The sequence below is a fragment of the Homarus americanus genome, unplaced genomic scaffold, assembly GCF_018991925.1.
Source record: "Homarus americanus isolate GMGI-L3 unplaced genomic scaffold, GMGI_Hamer_2.0 scaffold46197, whole genome shotgun sequence".
Classification (NCBI taxonomy): domain Eukaryota; kingdom Metazoa; phylum Arthropoda; class Malacostraca; order Decapoda; family Nephropidae; genus Homarus; species Homarus americanus.
The window spans coordinates 7,219,132-7,240,989 of NW_024723050.1; the positions used below are offsets into that span (position 1 = coordinate 7,219,132).

Below are 21,858 nucleotides of genomic sequence, written 5' to 3' on the forward strand. Positions count from 1 at the left end.
CACCTTTGTCTCCACCTTACCTCACCTTTGTCCTCCACCTTACCTCACCTTTGTCTCCACCTTACCTCACCTTTGTCTCCACCTTCCCTCACCTTTGTCTCCCACCTTACCTCACCTTTGTCTCCACCTTACCTCACCTTTGTCTCCACACTTCCCTCCCTTTGTCTCCCACCTTACCTCACCTTTGTCTCCACCTTCCCTCACCTTTGTCTCCACCTTCCCCTCACCTTTGTCTCCCACCTTCCCTCACCTTTGTCTCCACCTTCCCTCACCTTGTCTCCCTTCCCCTCCTTTGTCTCCACCTTCCCTCACCTTTTGTCTCCCTTACCTCACCTTTGTCTCCACCTTCCCTCACCTTTATCTCCACCTTCTCCCCTTGTCTCCACCTTCCCTCACCTTTATCTCCACCTTCCCTCACCTTTGTCTCCACCTTCCCTCACCTTTGTCTCCACCTTCCCCTCACCTTGTCTCCCACCTTCCCTCACCTTTATCTCCACCTTACCTCACCTTTGTCTCCACCTTACCTCACCTTTGTGTAGCCTTACCTCACACTTTATCTCCACCTTCCTCACCTTTGTCTCCACCTTCCTCACCTTTGTCTCCACCTTCCCTCACCTTTGTCCCACCTTACCTCACCTTTGTCTCCACCTTCTCACCTTTGTCTCCTTACCTCACCTTCACATCTGCTGGGAAGGTGAGATAATGTTCCACATCACCAACAGTGCCTTGTCCTAAGACACCTTCCTATATTACCATATTTTAAAGTGTCACAGTTGTAGCTTTTCAAATTGTGGAAAATGGTTAATGAAATTGTTTCCAGTGTTTTTACGATACAATTAGGTAGGATGTGTTTCTGAAAAGCAAAACACACTATGTACACATTTACTCTTCTAAGTTGGTGTTGTGGACAGGGTGTACCATGCTGCCAGCGCGGCAGCCGCCCCACACACCACCACCAGGGAGATGATCCCTGTGAGGTGTGTTGGGGTACAGGGTGTGTCTGGAGGGGCAAGCTAAACCAGCAGCCGCGAGGATGACGCCCCAAGCGTGGCAGGGGGCACCAGCTGGGGGGCACGCCTTGCCTGGGCTGTGGGCATGGGCGGCAAGAAGAAGGAAAAAGTGACTCCTGCAAAAATAGCAGAGGCAGGAGGCGTGGGCGCCTTCTACTACTACACACTCCACACCACCTTCACGGCTCTCAGGGTCAGACTCAAGAAGGCCCAGCAGGTCAGTTATGATACAGAACGTGGAAGGGCCTACACAAACAATACGATGGCCAAGTTACTTCACTCACAAACCACTATATGTTTCTAAGGCATTCAAGTCTTAGAAATATTTTTTCGTCATTGTGCTTTATTAAGTTAGTATAAAGGAATTTGGAGTAGGCCCAGTGGATCTTGCGAGGCAGCACCCCTGTACACCAACCATCGTTACTTCTGTCCAACCTACAGTTTATTTGAAACGTCCCAAATTTTGCGTTAATATTATTATTCAGCTCCTAACTGTAAACTGGGTTCTGCAATACACTCCATCAGAAAACACTTCGCTTAGCACTACGCAACAGGAAATTTGGAACTATCGTCCTCCTGCATCTGTTAATTAAGGCTCGGAAATTTAGTCAGGTCCTTCAGGTTTTTCTGGTTAGGAGGTTTCGTTTCGTCAGTTTTTGCGCGTTTTTACCCCACAATTTTCCTCTACTTCAAAGCCCTGTCACATTGTGCAACCAATATTATTGGTAATTGGGACGGGGTGTCGTATCTCGATTACTACTGATTTCCGACGGAAATGAAGGTCAAACGTATATGAAACACGATGAAATACACGATACAAACCTATTTTTCCATCGTATTTTTGTGCATGGCAACTTCGAACTATTTACCCTAAAATGTTTGCTTTGATCTCATGGTTACGATTTCCTGCTTGATTTAAAAGTTTAATTACATCATTAATACTTCCTGTATTTAACTCTTATTTCTATCGGAACGTTTTGATCATATCGCCAGCTCCTCACTATGTATTTCGAGAGATTTAATCTATTCGATATTTTAGAGTTTGCTGAATAAAAACTTACTACGATAATATAATTAATCCAAGTGCGGTTTTATTAACACAAGATAAATTAACATCTGTACTACTGTTACTAGTGCTTCTCGCTTTATTGCATACATTAATATAATGCTACCATAGTTTTAGGTCTTATTAATCACTAGCAGAATCGCCGCCCTCCGGGCGGCTCATCCGCTAGGCCACGGTAGGACGCCACCCTCCGGAAGGCTCCACATTGTCTCACTGTTGTCCCCAAAACAACTTCTTCCATCAAAAGTTCATTAACGGTGTATGTAAGTTCCATCATATTTTTCACTACAACGGTACAGTAAAGTATAATTTTTCAGCATTAATCTGACATTATTTTATTGTCTAATCATCACTACATATAACACCGCCCATCATCACTACATATAACACCATCCATCATCACTACATATAACACCGCCCATCATCACTACATATAACACCATACATCATCACTACATATAACACCGCCCATCATCACTACATATAACACCATCCATCATCACTACATATAGCACCACCACCACTACTACCACCATCATCATTACCACCACAATCATTACCACTACTATCAACCAGTCTCTATCAACACCACTATCACCATCACCACCACTACCCCTGTCACTACCACCGTCACCATCATCACTACATATAACACCATCCATCATCACTACATATAACACCATCCATCATCACTACATATAACACCACCCATCATCACTACATATAACAACATCCATCATCATTACATATAACACCACCCATCATCACTACACATAACAACATCCATCATCACTACATATAACACCACCCATCATCACTACATATAACAACATCCATCATCACTACGTACAACATCATCATCCATCATCACTACATTTAACACATTCCATCATCACTACATATAACACCATCCATCATCACTACAGATCGGTAAAGTAGTTTCCGAGATTCTCGTGCGGACACACACACACACACAAACACACACATAAGAACATAAGAACATAAGAAAATAAGGGGTCTGCAATAGCCGGTTGGCCTGTGCATGGCAGCTCCTGTCGAGAGTTACTACCACTCTCTATCATCCATGAATCAATCTAGCCTCTTTTTGAAACTTTCCAGAGTTCCCGCACTTACTACAAAGTTGCTAAGCTTGTTCCACTCGTCCACCACCCTATTTGTGAACCAGTTTCTTCCTATCTCCCTCCTAAACCTAAACTTATCCAACTTGAATCCGTTGCTCCGAGTCCTATCCTGCTCGGATATTATAAGAACTTTATCTATATCCCCTTTAATGATTCCTTTCACCCACTTAAATACTTCTATCATATCTCCCCGCACTCTTCTTCTTTCTAGGGAATGCAAGTTAAGTTTCTTTAACCTATCCTGATATGGAAGGTTTCTAAGTCCCTGAATCATTTTTGTCATTCTTCGCTGCACCGACTCTAGTGAATTTATATCCATTCTATAATAGGGGCACCAGAACTGAACCGCATAATCGAGGTGCGGCCTAACTAGCGCAAGATATAGTTGCAATAAGACCTCTGCACTCTTGTTACTTACACTTCTAGATATAAAACCCAATACTCTGTTTGCCTTATTTCGAACATTAACGCACTGTTTTCTAGGCCGTAGGTCCGGGCTTACAAGTACCCCTAGGTCTCTTTCACAAGTCGACTTCTCTAGGTTGATGTTGTTAAGGCTGTATACATTATAAGTATTTGTTCTTCCAATATTAAGTACGCTGCACTTGCTGGTGTTGAATTTCATTTGCCATTTTTCAGACCACCCTGCAGTTTATTTAGATCCTCCTGTTATGCATTTGCATCCTGAATTAATTTGCCCTATTTTGGTGTCATCCGCAAACTTGTCTTATGTCACTGCTGATTCCAGTATATAAATCGTTTATGTAGATTATGAACAAGAGTGGGCCTAGTACTGACCCCTGGGGAACCCCACTGGTTACACGGCCCCACTCAGATTTAACCATCTACGCTGACCCTCTGCGTTCTATCGGTGAGCCATGATTTTATCCAATTTAAAACTTTCCCCTCGATACCATGAGCCTTAATTTTTCTCAGAAGCCTCTGATGCGGTACTCTGTCAAATGCTTTGCTAAAGTCTAAGTAAATAACATCGTAATTTTCGTCATTATCTACTACCTCGAAGACTTTCCTAAAAAACGTTAGCAGATTTGTTAGACAAGATTTTCCCTTTGTAAACCCATGTTGAGAGTCGTAGATTAATTTGCTTTTCTCTAGATGCGATCGGATGCTATCTGCTATAATTGATTCAAGAAATTTCCCCACTACTGACGTCAAACTGATCGGCCGGTAATTTGACGCTGATGCTCTGTCTCCCTTTTTAAATATGGGTACTACATTCGCCTGTTTCCACAACTCTGGCACAACTCCAGTGTCTAATGATTTTGTAAATAAATTTACGAGGGGTCCGCTAATCTGTTCCCTACACTCTTTTAAGACTCGAGGAAAAATTTCATCCGGCCCTGGGGATTTTGTGTTCTTTAGTTTATTTATCTTCTTAAGAACATCCTCTTTTCTGATGGTGATATTCTTTAATTTCTCTTCTTCCTTTCCCTTAAATATCAGTTCCACCTCCGGAATTTCATCGCAAATTTCTTCTGTGAAAACTGATAAGAAGTAGCTGTTCAATGCTTTGCTCATGTCTTCACTGCCATTTATCAATTCTCCCCTCCCTGACTTTAAAGGCCCAACTTTGTCCTTGACCTTTGTCCTATATACCTGGAAAAATCCCTTGGGATTCGCCTTGGATTCTCTTGCTATTTTGTTTTCATAGTCTCTCTTTGCTTTCCTTACATTTTTCTTAACATTCCTAGATAGTTCATTATACCTATTTCTGAGCTGCTCCTCCCCTCCCTTTAATTTCTTATATATTCCTTTCTTTATTCCTATGTCATGTTTAAGATTTCTGGTCATCCACCTTGGTTCATTCTTATTTGACCTAATTTTTCTGTATGGTATATTTTGTTCTTGTGCTTTATGTAGTATACTGGTGAATATATTATAGTCATGTCAATTGTTGTCTTCTATGACCTCACCACTTCCTACTGGGAACTGACGTGACTGTTCCCAGGTGACCTCACCTAGGTACCTTCTTAACCCCTGATAATCCGCCAACCGAAAGTTTGGGACTCTGACCATATTGTCATTGTTTTTCGTTTCCCAATTTAGGGTGAACCTGATTTCTCTGTGATCACTGTTACCTAGTTCGTCCCCTACTGTGATATCTCTGATAATATTTTCTTTATTTGTTAATACTAGGTCTAATATATTGTCACCTCTAGTAGGTTCTGTAATTAGTTGTTTCAAAAAATTGTCCTGTACTGCGTCTAGGAAGTCTTCAGATTCATAGTCGCCTACAATGTTGTCCCAGTCAATATTTCTGAAGTTGAAATTCCCCATAATGCATAGGTTGTTATATTTTGCTGCCCTACTCATTTCCTGCCATATGGGCTAAGCTGCTTCTTTGCTAAGACTTGGGGGCCTGTAAATCACTCCCATAATTAGTTTTTCTCTTCCTTCCGTGATTTCTACCCACACAGACTCGGTTCCTATTTCACCCTTTATTGAATTATTAGTACAACATTTTAATGTATCCTTGACGAAGAGTGCGACCCCCCCCCCCTTCCTACCTTCCCTGTCCTTGTGAAAAAGGTTGTACCCTTCTTTGTGGTAATCTGATAAAAAAATTTTGCTCGCCAGATTCATCCAAGTTTCGGTGATTGCTATGACGGCTACATTCTCGGTACATACAACCGCTCTCAGCAAGTCTATTTTATTTCTAACGCTCCTACTGTTTGTATAGTATACATTTAAACCTACCCTTCCCTGGTCCTGTTTTACCCCTTGTCCTGAGCAACTAATTTTACTTCCCAGGACCTGCTTGTTTTTTGATTCCCACTTTCCCCGACCCCTCTCTACTGGCGAAACCCCCCCTTCGGAGTGACAATTTCACGCTCCAGGGATGCAGACAACGTCTTTACCCCCTCACGAGACAAGTGTACTCCGTCGCGACAGTACAGGTAGTCGTTGCCATAGAATCGTTGCCAGTTATCAATGAATGCCCAACCATTGTTTGCACAATGTTTTTCCAGTCGGCAATTAATAGCAATTGCCCTGGACAGCCATTCACGACCAACCCCTCTTCTAGGCAAGACACCACATACTATCGGGATCCCTCCCCTATCTCTAATCTTCCCCAGCGCCTCCCTATACCTCTTGAAAAGTTCCTCACTCCTAACCTTACCTATGTCGTTTCCTCCCACACTAAGACACACTACTGGATTGGTACCCTCCCCTGACAAAACCCTGTCTAACCTCTCGGCTACATGCCCTATCCCAGCCCCAGGAAAACACACCCTAGTCCTACGTTTCCTATCTCTCGCACAAAAAGCCCTATCCATAAACCTCACCTGGCTGTCACCAACTACCACGACCTTACCTGTGGGCAGGGTTTGTACAACTGCCCTTTCCTCTCCTTGATCCATACCGTCCTGCCTCTTCTCTTCCTAACCAGCTTCCTGCAGCACCTGGTAAGGGTTACTGCACTCCACACCCTGGTCATCTTTCCTAAGCCTGACCCTAGTCCCCTTGGAGACAACCACTCTCCACGCCTGCTCCTCCTTCGCAGGTGTCCTGCTAGGCAGGACACCTACCTGAAGGAGTTCCGTCCTGAGAGCTTCATTTTCCCCCTTTAGAGTGTCAACCTCACTCCTCAACTGCCCCAGCTGCCTGAACAGCGTGGCAAGGAGGTCGTCTTTCCCCACACTCCCCTCCTCTTCCCCCACGACACAACGATCCAAAGCGGCCATTTTCCTTGGTCTCTAACGGGAGCGCGATCGGGCACGACCTTCTCCAAGCTGGGTCAGAGGTCAACTGAACTGGGTCAGAGGTCAACACACACAGACATACTTCTTTGTTATATATATATATATATATATATATATATATATATATATATATATATATATATATATATATATATATATATATATAGATTACCCCAATTGGATACAAGGCTCATTTCCTGTCCTATAGCTCGCTGGTTCGCGGCCGGGGCCTCACCCACACTTCACCCAGCCGTGAGTGGGTGGGTAACTAACTTTACAGTTAGGCACAGTGAAGGCAGACAAGTGTAGTGCTGGTCACACTGCTCCCGTGCGTAGTGGAAAAAGGGCTGTCTTCAGTGTACGGTATCCACACTGCGCTGTCAGCCTCACTTTCGCTCTCCATCCCTAAGTCCTACTTGTTCTACGGTATATATCTACGTTCCGGAGCAGATGCTTAGTTCTTGTTTCGTTACACAATACTTGGGCCCCTTTCTCTAGTTGTGTTAATTGTCGAGATATCATTAGTTACTATTGTTCACACCTTCAAAAATGCGTGAAACAATGTTCATACTCTGACATGAACGATCTCTATGAAGGTCATGTTGACAGTCAGTAATCAACTTTTGTTTTACAACGTACTTGCGGAATTATACATACAATTATCACTTCATTGGAATTTCTCATATCTGATTCTTTTTTCTTCATGATCAGGATTACATTAACTGTCCTCCAGGATTCCGGTAAAACACCGACTTCAGTGACTTTCTGAATACATTCACCAGTGGACTACTTAGTCCTTATATTTCCTTAATAAACCAGCAAATATCTCATCGGGATCTGGCAGTGAATTTGGCTTTACTTTACTAATTTTTCATTAATTTCTTCAACAATCTCTCCTTAATTTAGAGGACTTATTTTCTTCGCCTCCTCTATAAATACAGTAGTAGTTACTTCTCGAACAACTAAATCTGTTGGTGTATAATGAAACGCGATAAAGAATATATATTTAAAACATTGCCTATTTCCTCTCTGTTATCGTTAATTTATTCAAAAAGAATTGTGTACGTCTTCTTGCTTGTTCTGTATAAACCTTTTTGTTCTTTAGTTGATTAATCGTCCATTTAGGATCATTACTACACAATTTTAACTTTCGGTATTCTATATTTAATTCTTGAGTTTGCAGCAAATTACTAAAATAATGTTTTAATAATCGTCGACTGTGTACCTCGAATGTGAGGTCACCTGTTGTAGTCACGTAACCCTCTCTAGTCAGGTGTTCCTCCAAGGTCGGTCGAACTCATGTTAATTCTGTTCCCCGCCGAATTCAGGTCAATCTTTGGAGTAGTAGTCACCTGTTATGCTTAACATAGCCTGACCTACTTCCCATCAGTACTTTATTTCCATTATAAATCTCTTTCAGGTATTGTGGGACTAATATAACCTTTTTACCTCACAATTTTTCCGCGCTGTTTCATGATTTCTTTGTGAACACCATTTAAACCTAGCTCCCGATTTCTTACCAGATTTCTTTCTTGATAAGTCGAGTAAATTATTTTTGAAGAAACAGTAGAGAAATATTCCATTCAGTTTTGTTTAGTTCCTTTGACTTTAGTAATCGTCTTCTCATGCAAAAACGTCAGTTAGGTTTAGTGAAATAATGCATAAACATTCAAATTAGTTTTCTTAATTAAGAAAATAAATTCATCATTATTCCCGTTAAATAAACACTGCAAATATTTTCCCGTGCATCAAGTAATAAAATCACATGTAGGTAATAAATTCCCAGTTAATCAAAAAATAAATTTGGAAGAAAACAACAAGACTGACGAGAAAAACAACATGTTGTGCAAGATCACCCGACGCCTTTGCAGGATCACACGTAACGTGTCATATTCAAGATAGGGAGTAACGCTAACCATTTAGTGTTCATCTACGGCCTCACTTGGCGGAGGATGGCTTGTCCTCATGGCTCAGATCAACAATTAGTTGTCCAAACACAGTCACGGTGTGCTGGTGGCGTCTCATTTATGTGAAGATCCAGTCATTGTTCCCTCGTCGTGGTTCGCCTTGGAAACCTTTATGAGCGACGCAGTATGTTCGGTCCTATGTACAGCAAAGTATATTTTTTTAGCATTAAACTGTTATTATTGTATTGTCTAATCATCACTACATATAACACCATCCATCATCACTACATATAACAACATCCATCATCACTACATATAACAACATCCATCATCACTACATATGACAACATCCATCATCACTACATATAACATCATCCATCATCACTACATATAAACACCACCCATCATCACTACATATAACATCATCCATCATCATTACATATAACACCATCCATCATCACTACATATAACAACATCCATCATCACTACATATAACATCATCCATCATCACTACATATAAACACCACCCATCATCACTACATATAACATCCATCATCACTACATATAACACCATCCATCACTACATATAACATCATCCATCATCACTACATATAACACCACCCATCATCACTACATATAACAACATCCATCATCACTACATATAACATCATCCATCATCACTACATATAACATCATTCATCATCACTACATATAACACCATCCATCATCACTACATATAACACCATCCATCATCACTACAGATAGGTAAAGTAGTTTCCGAGATTCTCGTGCGGACACACACACACAGAGACATCCTTCTTTGTTTTATATATATATATATATATATATATATATATATATATATATATATATATATATATATATATATATATATATATATATATAATAAAGAAAGTGAGCGGGATGTTGATATGAGATTCCTGGGGACTGAGGCTGCTTATAAAATTGAGTTGGAAGCAGAACATCAGGTAGAGGAGGGCGTGAAGGTGACTCGCAGACACTACTGAAATTTCCACGTGACATGGTTTCCTTTTTTCTCTTTTTTTACGGGCATTAGCCCACCCGGGCACAGGTCACTGACCCACATCGGGGCCTAGGGGGGGGGGCGAACATATAATAATAATAATAATAATAATAATAATAATAATAATAATAATAATAATAATAATAATAAAGAAATACAAAAATGAAAAAAAAGATCAAGAGTGAGAAACAATATATGTATATTGTGTTGTCAATAGTAAGAGAAACAATTGAGACCCTGCAATTGTGTGTGAATGAGGCAGAAAGTCAGATCAGCAACCCGGGACCTGGTCACAATTCTTGTAATGCCATATGGCAGCAGGGTCTACCATTAGACAACACAAAATGCTTCCAATATCTTCCCAGGCGGTAGTACCCTGGAGTGATCACTCCAAGGAACAAATGTCCTGCCAGGAATCTTTAGTCAGAGCCACAACCTCTTTTCAGCTGACTAAATACGCAAATTTACGAGCTTTGTCTCGTGTTATTTATTGTTCAAAAAATTATATACAATAAACTGTTATGAAACATTGTAAATGAAATGAACGCTTAGGGTTCTGTTTCCTGACCCAAGTTGAGGATATGATAAAGTATGCGAGATTAATTTTTTACCAGTTTTTTTTACCTCTTTCTACTCTTGTCTTGCCCTCTGCACCTGTCTTGTATTAATTTATCTCTTTATATGTTTTCTGTATCGGATCCCCTGAAGAATAGTCCCTACTTTAATTCATCTTACGGTTAACCTAACCTAACCAGTGTAATTTAAGAGCAATAATAGTTTTGTTATAATTCACCATGTGTATGCTAATGATTAACACAGTATTGGGTGTCAGGTGGCAGGGGACGTGCATGAGGAGGTGGCCAGCCTTGGGGAGAGGGTGGCCCACCTCCACCACACCCTCACCACGCACTTCTCTCCGCGCCTCAACCCTTACCTCCACAAGCCTCGCCTCACTCAACCCTCACGCGGTACCAACAACGTGAAAGGCAACAAGGACGCCAACACCAGTACGCCCAATTACCAGAAGACGCAAGAACTTAAAGCGGAAAAAGGCGAAGGTAGTAGTAGTTCCCGACGTCAAAATTTAGTGCCTACACTTAACGCTCGCCAGGAAAACCTCCGTCGCGTTTACCCAGTCAAGGTCGTCAAGCCATCAAAAGAAAAGAAAGAAAGAGAGGCTTTGGTGGCAGCTGACGGCACCCGAGTTAGACTTAAAAATACAAACTCAGGCCTTGGTGACTCACATCACAGGCAGATACACTATGTCTACCCAGGCAACGGTCTTTCTCATGTTAATGGTAACCCACACAGTGAAAGAAATAAAAACTTAAAAATGGAACAAATGACGAATCAAGACCGAACATCCGAAAATGTAAACAGAGACAAAATTCGAACTTTATTTTCAAGTAATTTCCGTCATCAGTTGAGCGTTAACGGAACAGGTGATCCGTGGAGGCACAGATCAAAGCTTCTTCAAGGCTTAAGTAGTGAGTCATCGGGAAGAGAGGCTGAGAGGGCAGGGAAGACAGACATGGCTAAGGCAAGAGGTGGTGAAAGGCAGTGGTTGTTGGAGTTGGGAGACACGGGTGACAAGAAAGCCAGAGGCTGGTCCTCAAACTTAGGGGAGGACGGCGTACGGCGGGCAGTGTCAGTTGTGGTGACCGGGAAGGAACATGCTGTTGATGGATTATTGGACAGCTTGGGCCGCATCTACCCGGGGATAACAGTACATCTAGTAACGATCACACCTCCATCACAACGGTCAAATCACCAGATTCGCCTTATTGTCCACAAAGTGGAAACCAACACAACCAATGGTGTCGCCTTCACGGAGGTCCTGAGGCACATTACCACACCCTACGTGCTAATTGCTTCAGGTATGGCTTCCATTACACCGCTGTCTAAACTGGAGCGGCTAGTATGGGCAGCAGAACATTTAGGAGTGTGGGCAGTTGGTGGCGGGGTTGAAACTCCTTCAGGTCGCTGGAGAACAGGATGCCTCACCTCCAGTTACGCCCACTATCAGGCCAGTTGGACACGGGGACGACTAGGTATTGCTGGCGAGTGTTTAATATGTCAGGGATTGGAGGGACCATTTTTGGCTATGACCACAGCCTTGAGACATCTTGGTTGGGACACAAAACTACCCAGAGAAGTCCTTGAGCTTGATCTTTTCCTACGGGCGGCTCATTCTCTCAACATGATGGCAGCATCATGCCCAAAATCATTATTTACAATCGATAGTGAGTTAGAGCCACCGTCGCGACCCGCCTTGCTAAGCCTCGCCCGTCATCACAGCGTGTACTCCCTGCAAGCAGCTGGTGGAGTCCTCGTTACCTTCTCCTGCAGCGAGGTCGGCGCCAGCTGCGGAGACACCAAGTTGGCTCTGCCACCCTGTTGTCGCCAAGAGTTGGCCAGCCTCGTCCGTTTCCTGATGGACACCTGCGAAGCTCACGGACTGCTGTGTGAGCTGCAAGAGGGAACACTACTAGGTGAGTAAACCATCCTCTTTATCACTCACTACTTTAAGACACAGTTTTGGGGAAGATTTGTTTTTCCAAGGGTCTGCATGGTACAGGATTCGAGCACTGTGCAGGGTCTCACAAGAAAGACGGAAAGTTGGATTGGCTACAGTACGTCCTCAAATACTCCGCTTATTAAGACAGTACAGTAAACAGAGACGTCTTCTGATACACTCAATGTTTATTTCTAAAAAACACTTATTACTAAACTTGTACATCATTTATACGCGTATAATTGGATTTTACACATCTCGATATCTTTTCATGTTCAATTTAGCTTCGATGATGATGAAATCTACCGAGTGATATTGTGCGAAATGTTTCCCAGGGTGTGTCCGCCAACACTGTCATCTAACGGCACCGTTCCTATTCATTATAAGTCTGTGTTTGTTCTGGATTTGTAGAAATTCGTTTCATTGCGAAACAATCTTTTGCGTCCAAAATCATCAAATACATGATTATGATATTCATACTTAAAAGTCAGATGGTGTCCAATGCGCTCTGAAAATCAAAATAAATGTTTCGATAATGAAGCGGGCAAACTTATGTTTGAGTGAAGCAAGAGCCTTCTATCAACTCAGAGATCATTTTATTGTTACAGTCATCTTGACACCACAGTCCTTTTGTTACTTCCCTGTTAAACGATATCCGAAGCCCGGAGTTTACTCTTCCATCGTGACGTTTACACTGATGAATGATTGCCTCTTGTCGTCTTTTATTTTTTTTTACATACTTTTATCCTATTAGTTGATAGTTCTTTGGTGTCTCATTCATGGGTTTTATTCAGTGTTGGCGCTCTAGAAGGTTGGTGAGGGCGGGTAGATAGGTAGGGCCAAATATCCCAACCGATCCCACCTTCCTTATAAATGCCGTGTAGTCTTTGTTTAATCTTTGGTTCCAAAACACTGCCTGTCTTCTTAACATTTTTCTTGTGTTATCATCACCAGCATCAACTCCCCTTAAAGCGCAACTCTTCATCTCACAGTTACTTGTCACGACTGGAATTGTTTGTTGAATTTATAGCCAAATTATTTGTTTAAGTTGTCTAAATGGTAGGAATATTTACTCCTCGTTCTTATTTTTATGATTTTGTTCCAAAATATTTGTACCTGTAAAAACATTCATGGTTTATGTCACTAAATGGAGGCCCGTCAGGATATGGATGTTATTGTGTATAAATGTTTAGTGAAATAAATATGAACTTCCAGAAACACGGTGCTCTGCTGTCTGTACACCCGATATATGCTTCCTCAGTATATCTCGCCGATCAGGGTGTAAGTAAGTTCAAGGAAATTTGTTCCGTCCTCAACCTGATGAGCTGAAAACCATTCTGCACCTAAACTTATTTACAAAGGCTTGATCACGAACTCTGTCGGATTGCCTGCACCTTACTATAAATATAGATTTCTCTTGGCATTAGTGTACAGTACACGTGTGACGACACCAGCAGAGTTGAAACTAAACGTAAAATATAGTAACGCCTGAGGTAAAAACACAATCACCATTATTTTTAAGGTTTATGCCAAGCTCATAAAATTTCAGTGTTCAGAATTTAACCAAATTTTGAAAGAACTCTTTCCTAACATGAAAATAAACTAAAATAAATAGTCCTCGTGTATTGTACACTCACTACAAAAAGCTTATTTGCGATTTTGTATGAAACAATATAACACAACGAACGAAGGATTTTGACAACTCTACCGAGACAACAGGAGTAGCGTTGTTCATTTTCAAATTCATCGGACCCCTCCATAAAAATACTGTACGTTTTGGAGCGATATTCATTTTATTTTTTTATTTTTTTGGTGTAACAAATTTATTGACAAAGCTTGGAGTACAGTTTGTCTATTCTGAGTAATTCAGTCAGGTCTTAACACTGAGGGTAGTATCACTTCTCACTGCTACGCAGGACAGAGGTTCGTACACAAAGAAATACATCAGTATATATAGGTCAGTGTGGGCTAGCAAATTTGGGATAAACAGCAAGAATGTCCCCAAGCACCCCTGATTCAATATCAAAAATGGAAAAGGCACAACTCATTTATATTGACAAAAACCATTGTGTTAACATTCAAGAATAATTACAGGAAACAGTTTTCTACGTTACACCTGTGGGTGTCAAACGTAAAATTAATGAGATATTTTCCAAATTAATGAATCCACACAAATTTAAGGAGCATGTGGACATCCTGGTGTGACGCCACCATACAAAATAATGAATACCCTCCTTAATTCACTGCATAAATTAATCATTTCAAACTACATCTGTAAAGGTAATTGTAATAGTTCCCTAAATTAAGTTCATTCATTTATATGAAGTTAATGAATTTTAGTAGCTAATTCAATGTTTTGTCATGAATATGAGTATCAAATAAAAGACGTCTTGGCACAAGCGGCGTGATGTCGTCAGTTACCTTCCGTAGGTTACAAAGTTTTTGCCTTACTGTTTCTATGATGCAATATCTTGTTTAATTTACAAATAGATTTATGTTGTATTAAGTTGTTGAAGCATAATGAAGTATAATCCTGATTTGTAACTATTTAGAAGCAACTGTCACTGATCTGTTCAGTACTGTTGGTTTTACTGTACGGTCACCCAAAAAAGTCCTGTCGCGAACCATGAACCCCGAGATTCAGACTCTTGAATCCGAAGCATTTATGGACAGAATAATGTATCAGTGTCTACTGCTTCGGGTTCACGAGTCTGAATCGTGGTTCGCGACAGGATTTTTTTGGGTGACTGTACCCTGCTGACCACGCTCAACAGCAACGAGTGAACGCTGCCACAGTAATTTCTACACTGCTTTAATATTCAAAACCGTTTCATTTGTCTTCAAATATTTTATCCATTGTATGGAAAGTACCAGAAATATCACTGAAAAAAATTACTGTAGTTGACCTTAAAGTATCAGCTCAGATCCATTAAAACTTAACGTTATCCTAATAGATTCATGTTACATCCCTTACAAACAACAATAAAATTTTCAGGTTAATAAACCAGGCTTACAAAAATATCATAGCAGAGAGATGTTAAATTACTCTTACAGTTTCACCCGCTGCCCACACACCTACATCATCTTTCACACAGTCCTGGTTTTCAACTGTCGGATTACTACTCGGAACAAAATATCCCCCACAGTCCACATGACTCTTGACCTGTTACTTCTCCTTAACTCCCAGTAACTAATTATCTGAACTCTTGAAGTGTCCTCTGGAGGCCAACAGGCCGGTCTTCCTTTATGAGCTGATAGTATCTTTGGGAGCCCAGCTGGGCTTGTCTCCTGCTCTCAGGAGGTGAGCTAGGCTGGCCTCTTGCCTTAGCTGGTTGTGTCCCTGGCAGGAGCGGTGAAGCTGGAGGGCGTGATGCCCTGGGAGCGAGATGCTGACATAACCTTCCACACCAAGAATTTCACCGCCCTCGGGGAGCTCAAGGACGTGTTCGACCGTGCCGGATACTCACTCTACCTCAGTAAGTGCCCACTAATTTTATGTATTAATATGCTTATTTTTGTCGTGTACAAGAAAAGTAACATTATCATCTTGTTTGTACCAATGTTCTTCAGTTTTTAGTTTACAGTGTTCTACTCTTGGTTAACTGGTGCGGGGGGCCGAGCGGACACAACACTCGCCTCCTGTCCTAAGAGTCACTGAATCGCACCTGGGGCACATCCCATTTATCCCATTTGTAAATGGTTATCTATAGTACCTTTAGGTGTCTTTCACACGAGCGGTTTTTTTATCGCGCAACTTCGAAGTCAATGGAGTTCATTGGGACCTTATACACAGACGTACACGACAAAAATTAAGAAAAAAGCGACGTTGACGCTGACCGAAGGCTTGTACATTACTGTACTTTTTAAATGCAATGGCGGATTTCAGACGAACGTTTGTTTTGTTGCGAAACAGTCGTGTTTCAGGTCTGGTTTAGTGAATATTTCTGCAAGAGTGTCTCTCTCTCTCTCTTGGTTTCTACTTTTATTCAATTAATTGTGTTTTGAACACACACACACACACACACACACACACACACACACACAAGGCCGTATGCACATAATTATAAATAGATATTTCATCACTTCATAGACTATTAATTTTCATAAAAACATCACGGGTGACCAAGTACAGGTAAGATACTGACCTACTGATTGTTGAGGTGCAAAAGCGACCCGTGTTGTGGGATTCTCGATCTTGAACAGATGAAGTTGAACTAACAGGCAACAGAAAAAAAGTTCTGTGTGAAAGCGTGACTTTTTGCACATCAGACACGCGTATATTTTGTCGCCTCCTTCTGTACCGAAGGCTTAGTGTAGGATACATTACGCTGTATCTGCACTGTCCCCAGGGGCTTGTGGACCCACTTTTACCCCAAGTTTAACAGAGGCTAGCATAAGCCAAATGCCTGATTATTTCAATACAATTTTTTTCCGTTTTTTTTTTCATTATATTGAGAGCATTGAATGATTAAAATAGTGACGGGAATTCCGCTCCAGGAAACCTTAAATTAATTGTAAAAGAACATGTAGAAGCAATAACAATAACGCCGCCCTGTACTTCGTGCGGCAGCCCGAGACAGAATGGGGGAGGGGGAAGTGGTGTACGAGTTAAAAAGAAAAGTTTTTACTAAAACGCTTGATAATTATTTTGTACAAATTTCAGCTTCGTCGCTCAAAAAGTGACTGGAAAAAATCACCCAGAGAATCAACAAAACAGCACCCGGAGAGGAAATGATGGGTGGGGGCACAATGGTCTCATGAATAATCTACATCACTGACGAAGGAAGCAGTTCTACTTAATTAATGGTGGGTGTCACGTGCCTGAGCGCTCGGGAACTCGCATAGCGTGAGGCATATGTTCACGCCTACATTTCATACAAGCTATTAATAAATTGTTAATTGTACTTATTATATTATTATTGTTCTTAGTTACTTAGGTTAATTGTATATTTATGTATGTTATTTATATGCATCATTGTCTTACTCTGTTAAGTCAACTCAAGAGTAATATTAATTAATTATATAAAATATCCAGCAAATGTCCTGAATCACGTGATATGAGACGCTCCTTCACGGCGTGGGCACGCTTCGGCAGTAGCGAAAAACCCGTGGCATAGGTTAGACGTGTCCATTCGTTCTCTAGCCTTGACCCTTGTCTAGTGCTTTATCCAGTCTTCTGCAATGCCCTAGGGGTATCAGGTATTAATGACACGTTTAGTTAGGCCTAGGAAGGGATCCTGGTGGTAAGGTATCTCCTGTTTGGTAGGGATAATCATTTTGTAGTGATTGTTGTATATATATATTTCGTATGTCTTGTGTAATATAGTAATGTTAAGTAATATTTGTTTGGTCTAACTCCTTACAGCATATTTTCGCCCTTCCGGCATCACTCTTATTTTATTATACACTTACTTATTCCCTTAAATTCATGTTTGCTAGTCATTACTCCCTTTAGAACATAAATTGAATTAATTAATTATCTTCCCTTTTGTGATTCACTTATTTCAACTGTTCTTACTTTTTCAAGTACATTTAGTTGAGTAGGTTTTTGGTGAGGATAATTATTGCCGTGTTCCCCATTTGTTCCTTTATTTGTTAATAACTTGGGGTAGGATTCACTCCCCAAGTATAAAGGATATTGGGATCGCGACAGTGGGCGAGACGACATTCGCAAGCTTCTCAAAGAAAAATTAATCATTCAAAAACCTGGTTAACAGTCACAAGTAACAGGAAACTGTAATCAGACTTTAAGGCTCCATACACGCTCAGACCGGCTCCGTCAAGCCAAGATTTTGGCCCGTTCAGGCGGCCTCTTCGGTCGCCGCCGGAACCGTCGCTGACAGGTTTTATAACTCCGGTCGGAGTGAGGTTCCGGCAAGGCTGTGCTAGTGTCGGCAACAGTTCAGGCCAGCACTCAATTTCAGCAACGGTGGTGAATGACGTGAATACCACTGACGAAGAGAGGGAGTTTTTGACAGAATTTATGAACATTTATAGAGAGCATCCATGACTCATGTCTATGGAAAATAAAGAGTAAGGATTATTCAGACAGAGTGAAAAAGAGTGCAGCCAATGAGTTGTTAACTGATATAATGAAGGAAAAAGACGGTTTTGTAAATAGAGAAGTTGTAAAAAAAAAAAATATCTATACGAGAAGCTCATTTAGCAAGAAAATATTAAAATGACGTCTTCCATGACGGTTAGGACCACGAGGCAGCCCCCAACAGGTGACCCTCAAGACTCGCATTAAGGGAGTTTTGACTTAAAGAGAAGGACAGATCGTCTTTATCAGGTCTTGGAAGTATAAAGCGTGATCTAGTTATTATTGTGAAACAAGTACAGTCGCGAAAGAAAAGTCCTGCCGCCTCCCATGCTGAACCTCGAACTCCGAGATTCACACTCGTGAATCCGAAGCGGTCGTGGACAGAATAATGCATCAGTGTCTATTGGTTCTCGTTCACAAGTCTGAATCTCGGGGTTCGCGGTTTAGCAGGGGAGGCGGTAGATTTTTCTTCGCGACTGTTCAAAGATCGTGTATACCGAGACTGATAAGTGTTATATGTTAGTTATTTCTCACCCGCCTTGTATATAACTATTACGTTCTATATTTGATGTAGAAGCTATTATTTCCCTATGCTTGTTGTGGTGTAGCTGACAACCGGTGGTGTTGTGTGGACGGGCGGTGGGCGGGCGGCCAGGGCACACTCTCCAGCGGCCAGTGGCGTGCTGAGCTGTGGAGCCAACACGCCATGGACTCTGAAGACAATCTGTTGGCAGGACGCCCACGAACTAGGTATAAGTCTCGCACCCTCTAACATCCCTCTATTATACTGATGTATTTTTAGTTTATATTACCCCCTTATGTAATATTAACTGACTGGCATCTCCCTACGATCTTCCTTCCGCAAAGAATATTCCTTGAGAATTATTGTTATAATACAGATTACTATTATTATTATTAAACTTTCCCCGAAGCAGATCTCTGAAACAGTTTGAACAATCTTATTTTGTAGACGTATCTTAGAGAGATTTATTTCAAGTCCGTGTCTAAAGTCAAGGGGCCAAAGGACACAGGAAGGCCAAAGTGTTAGCCGTGGTGTGGTGCTTGTCTCAGTGATGAAACGTTAAGGAAACAAGTACTGTATTACCAGAAGACGAAGTGCACAACACCAACTTGCATCATTTGACACACCACACAACATTACATACAACACAAAGACAGTACATAACACTAGACACAACACATCACTACACACAACACTACATACAACACAACTACACACAACACTAAATACAACACATAACTACACACAACACTAAACATACAACACATAACTACACACAACACCAAGCATACAGCACAAAACAACACAAGACGGCACACAACACAACTACATACAACACTACATACAACACAAAACAACACAAAGACAATACACAACACAAGACACAACACATCACGACACACAACAGTACATACAACACAAAACAACACAAAAACAATACACAACACTAGATACATCACTACACACAACACACCATACAACACAAAACAACACAAAGACAATACACAACACTAGACACACCACTACACACAACACTACATACAACACAAAACAACACAAAGGCAATACACAACACTACACACACCACTACACAGTACAGCACAACACAACACTAAACACTACACACACCACTACACAGTACAGCACAGCACAACACTACACACACCACTACACAGTACAGCACACAAACACAAGACACAACACACACCACTACACAGTACAACATAACACAACACAAGACACTACACACACCACTACACAGTACAGCACACACAAACACAACACACACCGCCACACAGTACAGCACAACACAACACAAGACACTACACACACCACTACACAGTACAGCACAACATAACACAAGACACACACACACCACTACACAGTACAGCACAACACAACACAAGACACTACACACACCACTACACAGTACAAGCACAGCACAACACAACACAAGACACTACACACACCACTACACAGTACAGCACAACAACACAAGACACTACACACACCACTACACAGTACAGCACAACACAACACAAGACACACCACTACACAGTACAGCACAGCACAACACAACACACACCACTACACAGTACAGCATAACACAACACAAGACACTACACACACTGCTACACAGCAGCACAACACAACACAAGACACACCATCACAGTACAGCACAGCACAACACTAGACACACCACTACACAGTACAGCACAACACAACACAAGACACTACACACACCACTACACAGTACAGCACAACACAACACAACACACACCACTACACAGTACAGCACAACACAACACAAGACACTACACACACCACTACACAGTACAGCACAACACAACACACACCACTACACAGTACAGCACAACACAACACAAGACACACCACTACACAGTACAGCACAACACAACACAAGACACTACACACACCACTACACAGTACAGCACAACACACAACACAAGACACTACACACACTACTACACAGTACAGCACAACACAACACAACACACACCACTACACAGTACAGCAGCACAACACAACACAACACACACCGCTACACAGTACAGCACAACACAAGACACTACACAACCACTACACAGTAGCAGCATAACACAACACAAGACACTACACACACCACTACACAGTACAGCACAACACAACACAAGACACTACACACACCATTACACAGTACAGCACAACACAACACAACACACACCACTACACAGTACAGCACAACACAACACAAGACACTACACACACTACTACACAGTACACAGCCCAACACAAATACAACACACACCACTACACAGCAGCACAACACAAGACACTACACACACCACTACACAGTACAGCACAACACAACACAAGACACTACACACACCACTACACAGTACAGCACAGCACAACACTAGACACACCACTACACAGTACAGCACAACACACAAGACACTACACACACCACTACACAGTACAGCACAACACACACACACCACTACACAGTACAGCACAACACAACACAAGACACTACACACACCACTACACAGTACAGCACAACACAACACAACACACACCACTACACAGTACAGCACAACACAACACAAGACACTACACACACCACTACACAGTACAGCACAGCACAGCACAACACAACACCACACAGTCCACCTCAACACTACACACACCACTACACAGTACAGCACAACACAACACAAGACACTACACACACCACTACACAGTACAGCACAACACAACACAAGACACTACACACACCACTACACAGTACAGCACAACACAACACAAAGACACAACACACACCACTACACAGTACAGCACACAACACAACACAACACACACTGCTACACAGTACAACACAA

The 21,858-nt window shown here is 41.7% G+C and overlaps 1 protein-coding gene across 1 annotated transcript in view; it reads left to right on the top strand.

Moving 5' to 3' along the window:
• LOC121863321 overlaps window positions 1-21,858 on the top strand; it is a 76,873-nt gene that overhangs the window by 35,762 nt on the left and 19,253 nt on the right. The window contains exons 3-6 of the mRNA XM_042361941.1: window positions 912-1,227; window positions 10,728-12,387; window positions 15,758-15,886; window positions 19,062-19,203. Coding sequence (XP_042217875.1) covers window positions 1,096-1,227; window positions 10,728-12,387; window positions 15,758-15,886; window positions 19,062-19,203 — 2,063 coding nt within the window. The 5' untranslated portion in view covers window positions 912-1,095. The remainder of the gene's footprint in view (window positions 1-911; window positions 1,228-10,727; window positions 12,388-15,757; window positions 15,887-19,061; window positions 19,204-21,858) is intronic.